Here is a 14,165-nt window from a genome sequence, read left to right on the forward strand (position 1 = left end):
TTTCCCCAAAGCATACTCCATCAGACAGACCAAACCAAAGGCAGTATACAGAATTTTAAAAAGTTAAAAGACCTACAAAGTAAGTTTTAGAAAGGACTCCCATTCCTTGATAAAAAGAAAATAGACCACCGAAGAAACCAGGCATCTTTGTCACCCTGTTGCCAATATATTACTGTAAAGTTTATAAATCCTTATTTCATAGGTTTTGGGTGTTTTTTAGCAAAATATATAAAACTCACATAGTTGTTCCTCAAATAATTTTACAATAAAAAATACCTTTACAAAACATTTGCAACAAGAAAAAACTCTGCTCTCAACTGTACACATGTGAACTTCCTAGAGAACAAAGAGAACAAGAAACTTGCAAATGTGTAAATAAAGGCAGAATTTGGTTTCTTCGACCCATCTGTACTACATAATTGTTTTCAGAACTCATTCATCTTTGCAAGTACTCCCATGGAAGGCACAATAAATGAGCTATATGGAAAGATTCATACCAAGATACTCAACACCAAGCCTTTCACATGACTCCAGGCAGGCCTTTTTTGTGCTTTCATAGCCACAATCACTGTGCCAAAGTTTGGTAGTTATCCAGAGGTCCTCTCGCTTCACAGCACTCTCTCTGATGGCCCTTTGGAGGAGGGATTCACAGCCGTATCTTTTTGCTGTGTCAATGTGACGAATGCCGCATTTCTGTAGGGCATGGACCACTGCAGTGTGGGAATAGCCACCCTGGTGGGAAGTACCTAAACAACGAAAGCAGAAGTGAATTGTCAGCAGTGAATTATGAGGGGCATATTTTATCATTGTTTTCAATTTTTCCTTCTTTTTTTTTGATATATTGACACAAAACCTTCTTAATTAATTTTCATTTCCTAATAGTAAAGGAATGGGAACTGACTGATCTTTAGGCTTGTAAAATACATGAAAAGGGAGAAGTTAGTGCTGATCAGAAGTAACTCCATCAAAATCAAATATCAACAGCATTTAGCTATAAAGAAGTGATTTAAGGAGTTAGGCTGAAAATCATCAAAGATAAAACACATACTTTATGGAAAATTAATATATGTCTCTTAATTTTCATATAGAAGCATAAGCAGATGAAAATATTTTAAAGAAACCAAAACCCCAAACTGTGGAAGGTATCTTTTCAGCTTTATACCGGCTAGGCTAGTACTTTAATGCCTTAGAAAGCCTCGAGCAGCCTAGAGAGGTAGCACGGGTGATCTAGCACTTTAGTAGCTCTAAAACAGGCAGCAACACCAAACAACTTCTAAAAGCATTTACTTTGCGAAAAGCATATCCTGAAACCTTTATTCTGTTGGACTCTTGGTAGCTTGAAGTTATTATTGCATTGTACAATCCCAGGCTGCGCCATAGTGCAGGTGCCATTTACATAATGTAAAACTCAGCAGTAACCAAAACAATGGAATCCTACGCAGGAGTTACAGAATGGGCATACGCAAGGAGTTTCAGTAACAAAATCCTGTTACTGTCATTGTGTGGGGATTCACTGGACGTGTATTTTGCATGTCAAGGGGACGGAAGGAGGAGGAGACTCAGCAGGAAAAGCAACCAGCAGGAGGACTTCAGATAAAGAACTGGTTGAGAGCAAGGAGGATGATGTTTCTACTTACCCTTTCCTGTTAGTTGTTTTTCCTGCCATGAGCCCCTCACCCATTCACCCTCACTCCACACACTTCCCACAAACAGTATTTTCTAGTTTGTTGGAGGAAATGCTCAGTCAGTTCCAGTCAGCTCCCAAGTCACCTCCTTCCAAGCTGATAACAGTACTTAAAGGCCCTCATGCCATAAACAACAGGCAGCACAAAGTGGTTCTGTTGCTGACTTCAGAAATGGCCCTGCACAGTCCTCAACAGGCCACAGCAACCGGGCTTCAGCCACTGCTAAATCTAAATAAATGAATAAAGGACTCCAGGTCAAAGAATTATTTAAAGTGAAATTTGTGTCTGTTCTTACCCTTCTCTTTCCCTCCAAACATGGTATTTATTTGTACCTCAAGGACTACCTGCACATTATGAAATTACCCCTGCAAATGGCCACCCAGGCTGCCAGGAAAAGGGCACAAATGAAAGCACAGGTGCTCCTCCTCAGAGCTTCCTAACCCCAATGGGGCAACAATGCCCAGGGGAGGCTGCAGGACTTTCTCGCTCATTTTAACAGCACGTGACAAGGCAGAGAACTTATGTAAGGCAAGCCAGGTTTTCCTAAATGCTTATCTTTTTTGCTCATTCCTGGTCTTAGAAGGAAAGCCAATAAGTCTTGCCCAACACTCAAAGTCATTTACACTAATATGGTTGATGTCACATCCATAGAGATCAGGATCATGACATCCTGCTGATCACAGTAGGACAATTTCCACTTTATATTTGAGACCAACAAAATGTGGAGTAGTGAATTCTTGACTTACCTTCATAGACTTTAAAGTGATGAAATTATAATACTATATTCCTATAATTTTGACATGCATATCATAAGTAATTTACTTTCATAAATTAAAAAATACATAAATAAAGTTTTTAATGTTCTAAAAGACAAAACTTTAAATCTTTTTTTTATAGCAACTAAATATGATTACTAACTGGCTTAATTTCTGAGCCAACTAAAAATAAATGTCTCTACAACTTGTTTTACATCAAAATAACTTAAGCTAAGTCAACTTGGTTTTCAAAATAGCTATTTCAAAATCCTCATGAATGTTTAAGAATTTTAGGTGACTGCAATGCTACTACATTACAATTATGGGCTAAGAATATATATGCAATTTTACATTATTCAAGTCCAAAAGGAATTTCAATACGGAATTATACAACTAGCATAGAAACATTACTATACTTCTTCATAACAAACCCTTCACTTTTAATATGCTGGTACTGGTGCAAAATAAATGAGGTTGTAACTATTGTGTCTGTTTCTGGCTGAATGGACATTTCTAAGCACAGAATGAATGGAGTTCATTTAGAGGTCTTGCAAATGGACTCTGACTCTTTTCATGCATAATGGATTTCAGTAAGAACATTTAGGACAAACAACTTTTTTTTTTTTTTTTTCTAATTTAACCCTTTAAGTTAAAGGGAGAGAGGGGCTAAGAAGGAAAAATCAGAAGAATTTTGTTATTGTTCCCCATTCAGTGATGGCACGCACACTCGTTACACAAGAAATAAAGACAGCAAGATCAATCTGGAGGAAATTATCTCAATTTCTATGCCTAAAAATGAACTACAACAGTCCTGGTACACTAAACAGTAATTAAAAAGAAATCAGCAATTATTTAATATTACCACTTTGCAAGCCAACTTAATCATGAACAATAGGTTGATAAGCTAATTATGCTACTACAATAACACTCCTAGACTTTAGAAATCACAGTTTTCTTGTGTTTACACATGTGATTAAAGAAGTTACAAGTCATAGATGCAGAAGGATGACAAAAGAAGGTGGAATGACTGAACTTTCTAATTTTTTTTATATTAGAAATTCAAACAATGCTATTTCAACACATTAACATTCTTACAGGTTTGGGATTCCCCTTTGCTCATAGCGACGTAATTCACACTGTACATGTATATTTAAAGACAAAATTCAATCACGCATTTAAAACTAGTATGGACCTGCACCCTTTCCATCCCCGTCCTGTTTCTAAAAATATTTAATACTTTTTTTTCCCTAGAATTCGCTGATAAGAAATAGGAATTCCTTTCAAGAAACTATGTCAAATATACATACGTTTGGAAAAGCTTCCTATTTTGTAGCTAGTATTTTAACTTGTTTCCTAGGGAAAGAGCACTGTTACCTCACTGACTGAACTAAGCCAAATTTGACAGATTGGAAGATGTGCAAGACAATTACATTCCTATGGATTTTGTGAAAAACTGGGGGTTGTAAGGGACAAGGATACTGCAGTGAAAATACGGATAGGTCAGAGGACACAAATCCATGGAAAGTAGGATTAATTAGTTACGCTGTTATTTTGTCACAGTTACTCATCACTTTGTTGGTACCCTGAAGAACACTGCCATCAAAACTGGAGTGAGAAAATGCTCTGAACAACCCATAAAATGATACAAAGATTATCAGAAAGGCAGAATCCTTTTCATAATGCAGTTGCTACAGGGGACAAAAACCCAACATGCCAATCAGCAACACCTCCCCCAATCCCTCAAAAATAGAAAATCAGCAACATCTCCACCTCTGACACCACCAAATATGTAGAACAAGTAACAAACCACCCGCTATCCCCCCTCTCAGATTTATGCACCAGCTCAGCTCTCAGCCTCATTAAACTTTCTGTTCTCCCTCGCGAAGCTGTAGAACTACAGAGAGAGATCCAAAGCACCAACAGTTTTTCAAAAAGAACCAGGATCTACTTTCTCTCCCTGCTTTCTCCCTCCCTTTATGGAGAAACGTCTTCATGTTCTTTATGAAATGTGAAATGATTATTCATTTGCATATATAAAAACGTCCAGTGATATGAATAACTTTGGCGACTTGAATTCAGTGGAATAACACTTAGGCAAGTTCCTGCTGGTGAAACCCCAGCCAGAATAATTAGAGATCATGTCAGAGATTAATGATCTTCTGACATCAGTACTAAATTAAAAGAGTTGACAAAGAAAACACCTGCAAAAATGCCCATTCCTTGCTGATTTTTTTATCTCCAAGTAAGTAAGAGCAAAAGCTCAAACATCCTTTTATCAATTTTTACACACTCATTGTGTATATTTGGTACTGTATGCCATAACAGGCTTGACATACCTCATTCTATTAGTTTTATTTCTACTAGTTCAACATTACATCAATATAACATCTTATGAATATATTGATTTTTTTTGGTGTTCATATAGTTTGATTTCCTAATTACCTTATGAGCAAATGTGATGATAAAACATAAAATGGCCATACATAATGCAAATGAACATATAACACATTTCAAGGTTAACTGCTAATCCACTCACAAAACCACATGCCTCTTCTATGGAAAGGCTCAAGGACAGACAATCCTTACTTGCTGTCCATCTTACATCCTCCTCCTAATTTTGTATTCATATGGATCGTCTGACAAGCTGACTCAGATGGTTAAATGGCCAAAAAGAGAGAGTACAGTTTCAGAATTATTCATGAACCTGAATAATTCCTCAGAGGTGAAAACCCACTAAATTTTGGGCCAGGGATGGAGCAAAACAAGTTCCCCCCTTGGCAGCCACAGTTAAATAATTTGATTTAATAAATGCTTTTATTCACATTTAAAAAAAAAATAAAATCACGGCTGTGTCCCAGCCAATCAGCAAACGATCAGAAAGACCTTCTCCATGAACTTGTCTCCTGGAGCCTTTCTTTCTATTATATTCCCCAACACCATCCCTACAGCTGCTCTCAGACAAGCAGATAATGTCACACTTACTTTCTATCACCACAGCACTACAACCCAGGTGTTCTTACTGCCATAGTAAACTATTTGGCACAGTTTTATCTTAACAGGGTCAGTTACTCTGAAAATCCTATGTAGCATCACAGGACAAAGTATTCAAGCATCCCCTCTCTTCTGGAGTGTAGGGTTTTCCTCTGCAGCAGCTGAAATCAAAGTCAACCTCGCTATGAAGTTCCTACACTCTACCATTTTCATGGGGCAACTAGAGACTATTTCAAGCCAAGAGATCCAAATTTAATAACAATTACTTTTACAAAATAACTTGGATAATTTATTCAGAGTACAAGACTGGCACCCAATGTGTATATAAAACAGGGCAGCTACTCCTGAGGGAATGGAGCCTATAGACACAATCGGCTTCTGGAAAAACTGGTAGGACCCCATCAACAATAACAGAGAGACACTGAGCACACTCCCTTATATAACCAATGGTTCTCTAACTGGTCAGAATGAAAACAGCACACAGGTTTATCTAAAACTCAGTCATTTAAGGCAAGTTTCTCCTGCTTCTGTAAAAGTTATTTGGATTATGAATGGTTTACTTTTTTTAGTATGTAAGTTTTACTTTGGCAATGCTTCTCTTTCTTATTCTTTTGTTTGTTTGCTTATTTGTCTGCTAAACAGATGATGCATTGCTTAGTGCAAAGGTGTCACTCTGGGACTGCTTTTCCCCTGTACGACTCAGAACACACTAACAGAATTCAGTAACAGAAGAAAAAAAGTAAGCAAGCACGATTTTAAACTCCGTAATTCTACTCAGGCAAGTCTACACAAGCACCAAGAAACAAAATGCAGGAATACAACCTTGCCTCAAGGAAAGAGGGTAGGAGAGAGCCATTACATGTTTATTATGTATCCAGGGAAAGGGAAGCCAGAATTGCTGGTTTTCTCTCTTCCTGAGAGGAAGGAAGAAATAGCAATGAGCCATTGTTGATAGAAGCACTCTATTCCCTCCATCCCAAAGAGACTCTGGTTGTAAAGGATATTCAGATCATCTACTTTAAAATGACCACACATTTCTGTTCACTGACCCACCATTTATCTCCTCAGAACCTTAGACAGGAAAGTAGGTTCAAGAGCAACTTCTCAGAAAGTGTCTCACAGCAATCCCAGAAAGTCTGCAAGTGGCATCTGACATCAGTGGGATGCTATTGCTCTGATACGGCACCAATTCACTAACGTATTTCTGGCAGCAGAAATAACTATCACCCCAAAAATGCAAGTATTTTTTCAGCAATAGTAAAGAGATTTCCACTGGAAAAGTGCCAGATATTTAAATTATTCATCTGTAGAAGTCAAATATTTTAATCATGCACAACTTATCAATAAAATCTGAAAAGAGACCTATACATTTGAGAGGCAATTATGAATGTGCAATTCACGTAGAAATTTCATAAGCAGAGCAGCAGCACACATTTATTTAAATGCCTTTACAGACAGACTGCCAAATCTTGAAGCCTCTCTTTCACTCCACACTTTCCCACCACCGTGAGAACTATTTCTCATTAACAACCAAATTGGTTTCAGATGCTCTGCTATAAGATGTTACCTTAGAAACCATTTGGTAAAAGACTGTGGCTTCCTTCCATAGAAATCTCAAGCAGTGAAAAGGCAGATTTTCTGGCATAAATCAAATCCAATTTCTAGGGTTCACTAAACCTTTTCTCCTCAGAATAATGTTTTGTGACTAGATCTTAGCAGTTAATAGTGCACGAAGAATTGCTGGTGTGAACCAGTTTTAAATTATTTTCATTCTATTCTCTTTCTTAACTCAATTGAAATTACTTCCAATACTTACCGTACCTTGATAGAACGTTTAACTTCATAACTAATAGGATATGTACTATGTACAGCAAATAAACAGACTGAACAAAAGTATTATTTCCCTTTCTGTTTCAACTATGTCCTTAGACTGCTCTACCTGATGAGGATGACATTAATTAACTAACGTTAGACATTTGGAGATACTTTACAAATAAGACAAATACTACAAATGAGATAAACCCAATACTTTTCTCCTGCATGAAACTTTCACAAAAAAGAATGATCAAAAGAAAATAAAATATTAAACCCATATTCTGTACTTAATTAGAACATTATCATAATCATTCCTCCTGTGAAAGGCTGACTTAAAAATAAATTATATTAATAATTTATAATTATGCATAATCAACATACAATTATGTAGAGGGACAGCAAATTTAAGTGTAGTTGAACATGAGACCAATGATTCAAAGCCAGTTAAAACACTGTGAAGATAATATTATAGGAAAAATTATAAAGAGAATTGTGATTTGTAGTGACTCATAGCTTTACACAATGAAAATGTATGTACAATAATTACCATTGTGACATCCTAATTCAAGCTGATGGGTAATTTCTGACATCATACCAGTGCCCTTTACTTGCAAAGTGTAATTGTGAATCATGACAGATCCTCCTCCTGCACTACCACGTGGCAGTGTGAGGTCTGAGACTTGCCATGTCCCACTGGTAACTAATTGCTTTCATGAGCTCCAAGGACAGCAACAACCCAGTTCCCCTTAGTGCAAACTAGGCTGAACAATAAAGAATGTTTCTGATTAAACGCTTATTTTTCCCCGCAAATTTTATCTTAACAATTTAAAACGCATTTTCTAAAAGTTTCTGAGACAAATAACATCTCCTCTAGCCCCTCCTCTCACACTGCACATTCAGCCTTAGAACTTTATGCATTAGAATGCAAAGCACTTCCATTCAGGCACTAAGAAAGAATAAACAGACCTTAAAGTTATGAAACTGGTGCAAAGCCACAAAGATGGCTTTCCCCTTTCTCTCCCTTCTTCCCCTACAACAAGGATTTTGTATCACTTTTTGTGCTGTACTTTGCATAAACGTTAGAACTGAAGAGAGTTCAGGAATGAGTACCTCCTTTCTCCCCATTTGGTGGCATGAGGAACTACTGCAATTCAGGTTAAAGTAGCATGTGACATCACCATTCAATGCTGCCAAAACTATGCTAGCAAGCTCTGGCAAAGAAAAAAGGTATGATGACTAAAATCTGCTATATGAAGGTTGAAAGATAAAGTTTAGCTTTCTTTTATTTCCCCCCACAAAGTTTGGTATAATTTTTTTACACCAAAAAGCCATGCTGAAATACAAAAATGATATATACTGGAGCTTGCTTCTCTGTTGATTTCAAATTGCTTACAAATAATTTGTTTTTCTCTTGGGCAATTAGGCTTGTAACATTTAAAAGTCTTAATGGCAACAGGAAAGTTAAAAGCATACACATGAAGTGCCTCTGCTTATACTGGTAAAAGTCTTAATTATTAAACAGTGGTAGAAACCTAAATTATTACTTAGAATTAGTGAAGGACCTCTAAAATTCATCTGTATCATATCAGCAATACAGTGTTTACCAAAAAGAATCCAGCATGAGAAATGAAGCTATTTTTCTGCTATTAAATCACAGTTCGTATGCCATAATATAAGGTAAAATCCCCAGCAAACATATAAAAAGCTGACCTCATAGATTTATAGGTGTACAAGAGAGCAGAGACAAAGCAGCAACTTCCATCAGAAAAAAAGAGCGTATTTCTGTACCTTGTAGACTCTGATGTAAGCAAAAGTTGGCCCAGCATTTTTCCCCAGATGCATTTATTAGTACCCCTTAAAACAACACTTGTACAGTGTTCAGGTTTTTTTAAGGAATGAAACAGCACCAGGATGGAAGGAGGTGAAGCTGGAAGAAAGCAAGGGAGGTAGGAGCTCACCAGGTTTAGTCAGGCTGGGAGAGGACACTGCTTTGTTCCACTGTCTGCAAACACCCAGCTGCCTGGGACATGGCCACATTCTGTACAGGAGAGAAGTTAAATATCTGGAGGCCCTCAAAGATCAAGTACAACTTCTCAAGGTCAGATCTACCGAAACAGTGGATGAATTGAGACAGAAAGATTTATAGAGGTGGCATTTTGTTCATCACAAGAGGCTATTAAGGCAACTTGGTAACCATGGGTGAGAAGCAGAGCCCCAAGAGAATAAAAAAAAAAATGGTTGAGACATAAAACAAAGGGAAGAAATAAACAGCCAATTCTTATTACAGGGTAAGATTAATAGCAGGGAGTGCCATAGGTCTTGGTACCAGGACCACTGTTCCATAAATTTCCTTAAGAACCAAAGCCATGAAGAAACAAGAGCCATGAATTCTAAAAAAGGCAGTAACAGTAGAAAATAAGCGAAGGCTTGATTCTACTGCCATTGAGTTGAAAAGCAAAATCTAATTTTATTCCAGTCCAGCAGGACTGGGCCTTCTTTTGACCACAGCTAAGTTTAAGAATGAAAATAAGCAACTTTAGGATTAATAATTAAAAAGTAGGTAATTAGTGGATTAGTAAACATAATGGAATGTTAAAGTATTTCCACTCAGCATTAAGATTAAAATTTATGTAGCATTTTGAGGAAAAAAAAACCAACACAACCTGATGCAATGAAAATGGAGCAATCTGATGCTGTGCTTTTTGCCAGGAGGCCTATTTGTTGTGAAAAGAACTGGGAACAATACAAGAAGTCCTGAGTGATTGCAATGCAAATGATGCAATGTCTTAATGCAATCAGCAAACTAAAAATCAGTAAAAACTTACTTTTACGGTTTATTTACTTAGACAAGGGTACAGCAGAGTATCAGGAACGTTATCTATCAAACACCCTGAAATGAGGCCAGAGATATTTTAATGGTTTCCCTTGAGTCTGGAAGGACTCTGTGTGTGTGTGTGTGTGTATTACTTTCTCCCCAGGCTTTGGCTGTTTGATCAGAAGCTGCCCAGAGCAGTACCTGACTGCTTTCCCAGCTACAGTACCTACAATAATGGTGCTGGGCATTCTTGAATGATGTTCTGTACAGACCATTATTACTACTGATAAAATATTCACTGTGTGTGACATGAGCAAGGCACGGTGAGTATAAAGACTTGATTATTTTGTTTATTAATTGCCTGTCCTGATGCCCCTTCCCTAACAAGCATGCAATTAATTTTATTCTTTCATAGGAGGGTATCGTTAGAGAATTTTTTATCTCATCAAGTTGTTGTTAATTCTAGCTGCCCCAAAGATTACATAGAAAGCAACTTTACACAAAAACATTCTATGTATTTTTGGTATCACCAGCACATCTTTCCAAGAAATCACTGGCTACTTGACCAACCCACCTGAATGCAATTATTACCATCCCTAAAAAAACCCCAACAAAACAGCAAACACAAAGAAACACACAAAACCCTGTTCTAATGGGAATATAACTACCACATAAAGGGGATGAAGAGCATTTCAACAGAAAGTGCCAAAACCTTAAGAGATGTCAACCATTCAGCACATGAGCTTGACAAAGGTCCTAATATTTCAGTTACAGGAAGAAAAGCCCTTGTGCTACTGAATTATAATCAAATGCTTTAGAGAGTGGCATTTTCACTCCTCAGACTCACAAAAAAAGGAAGTGACAACTTTCTAAGTGAGAGCTTCCTACTTAACAGAAGTAAGCATGAGCAGTTCAAATTACGCATTTTTCTTCCAAAACCTGGCAAGGATGATACTGTGTGTACCATTTTGACAAGTGATACGTTTTTGAGGATGCTCCTTTAGATAAGCACCAACTATTCTGCAGTTAAGAAATTGAAAGAATATAGTTTTCTACTATAGTACAAAGTCTCACCAGCAGATTCTCAGACACATGTAGCTCCTATGAAAAAGTGTAACTATATCTGTAACTTTTAAACAGTGTCACGTTTTATATCAGTTATTTGCCATGCACTTCTAAAACACTAATAAGGTCTTACAAACTATCTTGTTAGCAAGATAGTGAATGTATCCTTTTTCAAAAGCAATCTAAAGCCACTATGAGGTAATGCACTCTCGAGGGCATAGATTTACACTCGAGACAAGCATTAGGGCCAAAATGCCAATTCATTTTAGACTTAAGCCTACTCCAGTAGAAAGCAGCCTTTGTAATGAAAATTGACCATAAACATGCCTGACCCTCTGCACATGAATAATGTTGGCTAACACAACTGTTAGCATTAAACCATATGAAATATAAAGTTACCAGCAGTTTTCATAATCATACAATAAACAAGGTGCATATTGTTTTTATTTGTTAATTAAAATGTTAGCTATACAATATATTTCTAACATAAAAGTGAGCTGCCTTATAACAATTGCTTTGTGTCTTAGAAAAGTCAGTGTGTTTTACCATTGTTAGCAGACTGGTCTTTTTGCCAGACACAAGACACTATGAATATGCATCTAAGTAGATAGGAAATTTTGCACGTACAGAATTCAGCATGCTATTCAAAGTAATCCTTCAGATAGAACACAAATTTTGCACACTCCATGGCCTTCTCTGGTGTAAAAAAAATTCATCTTTCTCACTAGAGATTTTAATGGAAATGGATCCTCATCACTAAGAACAGTTTATGTAAGAGCACGGAACCCCAGAAAGAGAATGGTAACCTAATGAAAGACTTAACCTCCTTCCCCTCATCTCCCCTTTTGCATCAAACCTGGACCAACTTACTGAACTTCTATGCAAATGACAAATAAGCTGTGGCATGGAAACCCATTTTTACAAAAAAACCCAAAGCATAAAACCACCATCACAAATACCTTTTGATAACTGAAGCTTGAACAGGAAGAAGAAATATTTTTGATAGAATGCTATTCCAGGGTGTTGTTGCACCCTTTTGAGCAACGTGTTCTGGCCAAGATGTGCATTAGCTGTCTCCTAATTTGGCTCTCAGATACCACAAAAGGGGTTTCATCACTTTAGAATAACTTGCATAGCTATCTGAGCTGCCTTCCAGGTGGCACAACTGGAGAGCTGGAACCATCTTTATGCATATTTAGCATATTTATCTCTCTGAAGCTTTTAGAAAGATTATCTAGCAACAGAGGCAACATCTGTGACTATTAAAGTTGTCTTTGAGGGATCAGATAACAATTAGGTCTGCATGTTTAGAGGGATAAGAAAGGACAAACAAATCTTAAATCCTACAGAAAATGGCCTTGCAGAAAATGCATTCTCATTTAAGAAAGTTCTCCTCTACTTCATATCTGAGTAAATCTTTTGCACTGCAAATATTAGTTAATGCAGTGAGACTGTAACAAAAATAAGCCATTAATGTGGAAAAGAGCAGTTAAGTGAGAATAACTACCATAAAGATCCCATTGTGTTGGGCTGCATATTGTGGTATTTACAGCTTGACCACAAATGCAAGCGTGGCGAGTCTTCAACTTTTTTTTCTCTGTTCTTTTCTTAAATTCTCAGCATTTTGCAGTGTATATCAAGGACTCCTTAAAATGACCTGACTGGTTCCTGTCTGTTACATAATTGTCAAAGATCTGCAGAATATATAAAGCACTATGTAAAGTGTTCCTCTAGCAAGACAAGAATAGGTAGGTGAAATCAAAGAACCAAATCCTGTTCATGACAACACCACCACTGTAAGTCACGAGAAGCTCCTTGAAAACCAAGAGAAGCTCCTTGAAAGCCATACCTGGCAGAAGTTACTGGGCCAGAAAAATTCAACTTGATTTTCCTGTATGCCACTATCCATTTACTGTGGTATGAATTCAGGCTTAACAACAGGCTGCTCAGGACTTTCCAACACAGCAAAAGGACAGGGAGCAGCTATTGGGTGGAGAGTACAAAGGAGTCTTTCTGCATGTCTACTTTCTAGCCAGTTTATTCTTCCCATAACCCAAGAAATGCATTACATCCTCGATAAAAAAGGTGGTTCTGTAGACAGTCTGAAGCACAGTTCAGCATATACTGAAACAATAGACATAAGACAACCAAGTCCATTCTCTAAAACAGACTATGTACATCATTTTTTTATTATTATTTTTATAAAAAGTCTCCAAGAAAAGTAAATTGGCAGTAAGTGTTACAGATTAAAATAACCAACCAACCCCTCAAAAAAACCCAAACCAAACCGACCAACCAACCAAAAAACAGCAAAAGGGGAAAAAAATAGTAATTTTTGAACAACATAAGCCGTTTTGCTCACTACATAGTGACTAAGAGACAGCTGCATCAAGTATCCTTCATCATCAACCACCATTCCCTTGTGCCTCACAGATGCTGAGATTCCTACACAGGCTCTCAGTCCAACAGGTGCAATAAGGTTAATTCTATCATGAGAGTCTGCTCTAAAGAAAAGTCTGCTCCCAAGCCTCGTAAGAAAACACACCCAAACCACCGCACATCGCCCCGGGCCAGGTGGGAGGGGAGCGGTGCAGTGGTGCTGGGAGCACACCGCTCCCCAGCAGGCCTAGCTGGTCGCATTTGGCAGGAGCACGAAGCCTCACCGGGCAGCGCAGGGGCTCTTGGAGGAGCACCAGGCTCAGCGCGGGCAGCTCGGCAGGAGGCTCCGGTCCGGGCTGCCCTGGGGCGAGTCCGGCTGCGGGCCAAAGGCAGCGCCGAACCTGCCGAGCCGGCCTGGCCGGGCCGGGCCCCGGGGTGACCCCCGTCCTCTCACAACGCCTCTGGCAGGGAGGCGGGCTCTGGGCGGGCCCGCCGCCACTTACCGAGCCCCAGCACCGGGATGCTGTGGCCACTGGTGACTGGTACCACGGGGACACTACCCGCCCCTGGCCGGTCCGCCACCGCCATGGCCTCTCTGCGGCCCAAGACTACAACTCCCGGCGTCCCTTGCGTCCCAACGGCACCGCGGGCAGCCGGGAG

General features: G+C 38.5%; 1 protein-coding gene across 2 annotated transcripts in view; it reads right to left on the reverse strand.

Moving 5' to 3' along the window:
* The window catches only part of LOC121665606 (uncharacterized oxidoreductase ZK1290.5-like), a 45,767-nt gene extending 31,654 nt beyond the window's left edge, over positions 1–14,113 (reverse strand). For both annotated transcript variants that reach the window (XM_042030018.1, XM_042030019.1), the window contains exons 1-2: positions 14,009–14,113; positions 498–746 (exon numbers count right to left, since the gene is read on the reverse strand). In XM_042030018.1, the coding sequence (XP_041885952.1) occupies positions 498–746; positions 14,009–14,093 (334 nt within the window). In that variant the 5' untranslated portion in view covers positions 14,094–14,113. The remainder of the gene's footprint in view (positions 1–497; positions 747–14,008) is intronic.
* Positions 14,114–14,165: the final 52 nt, after the last annotated feature.

This window comes from Corvus kubaryi, unplaced genomic scaffold, assembly GCF_017639235.1.
Source record: "Corvus kubaryi isolate FWS band 111438036 unplaced genomic scaffold, C.kubaryi_AGA036_p1.0 37334, whole genome shotgun sequence".
NCBI classification, from domain to species: Eukaryota; Metazoa; Chordata; class Aves; order Passeriformes; family Corvidae; genus Corvus; species Corvus kubaryi.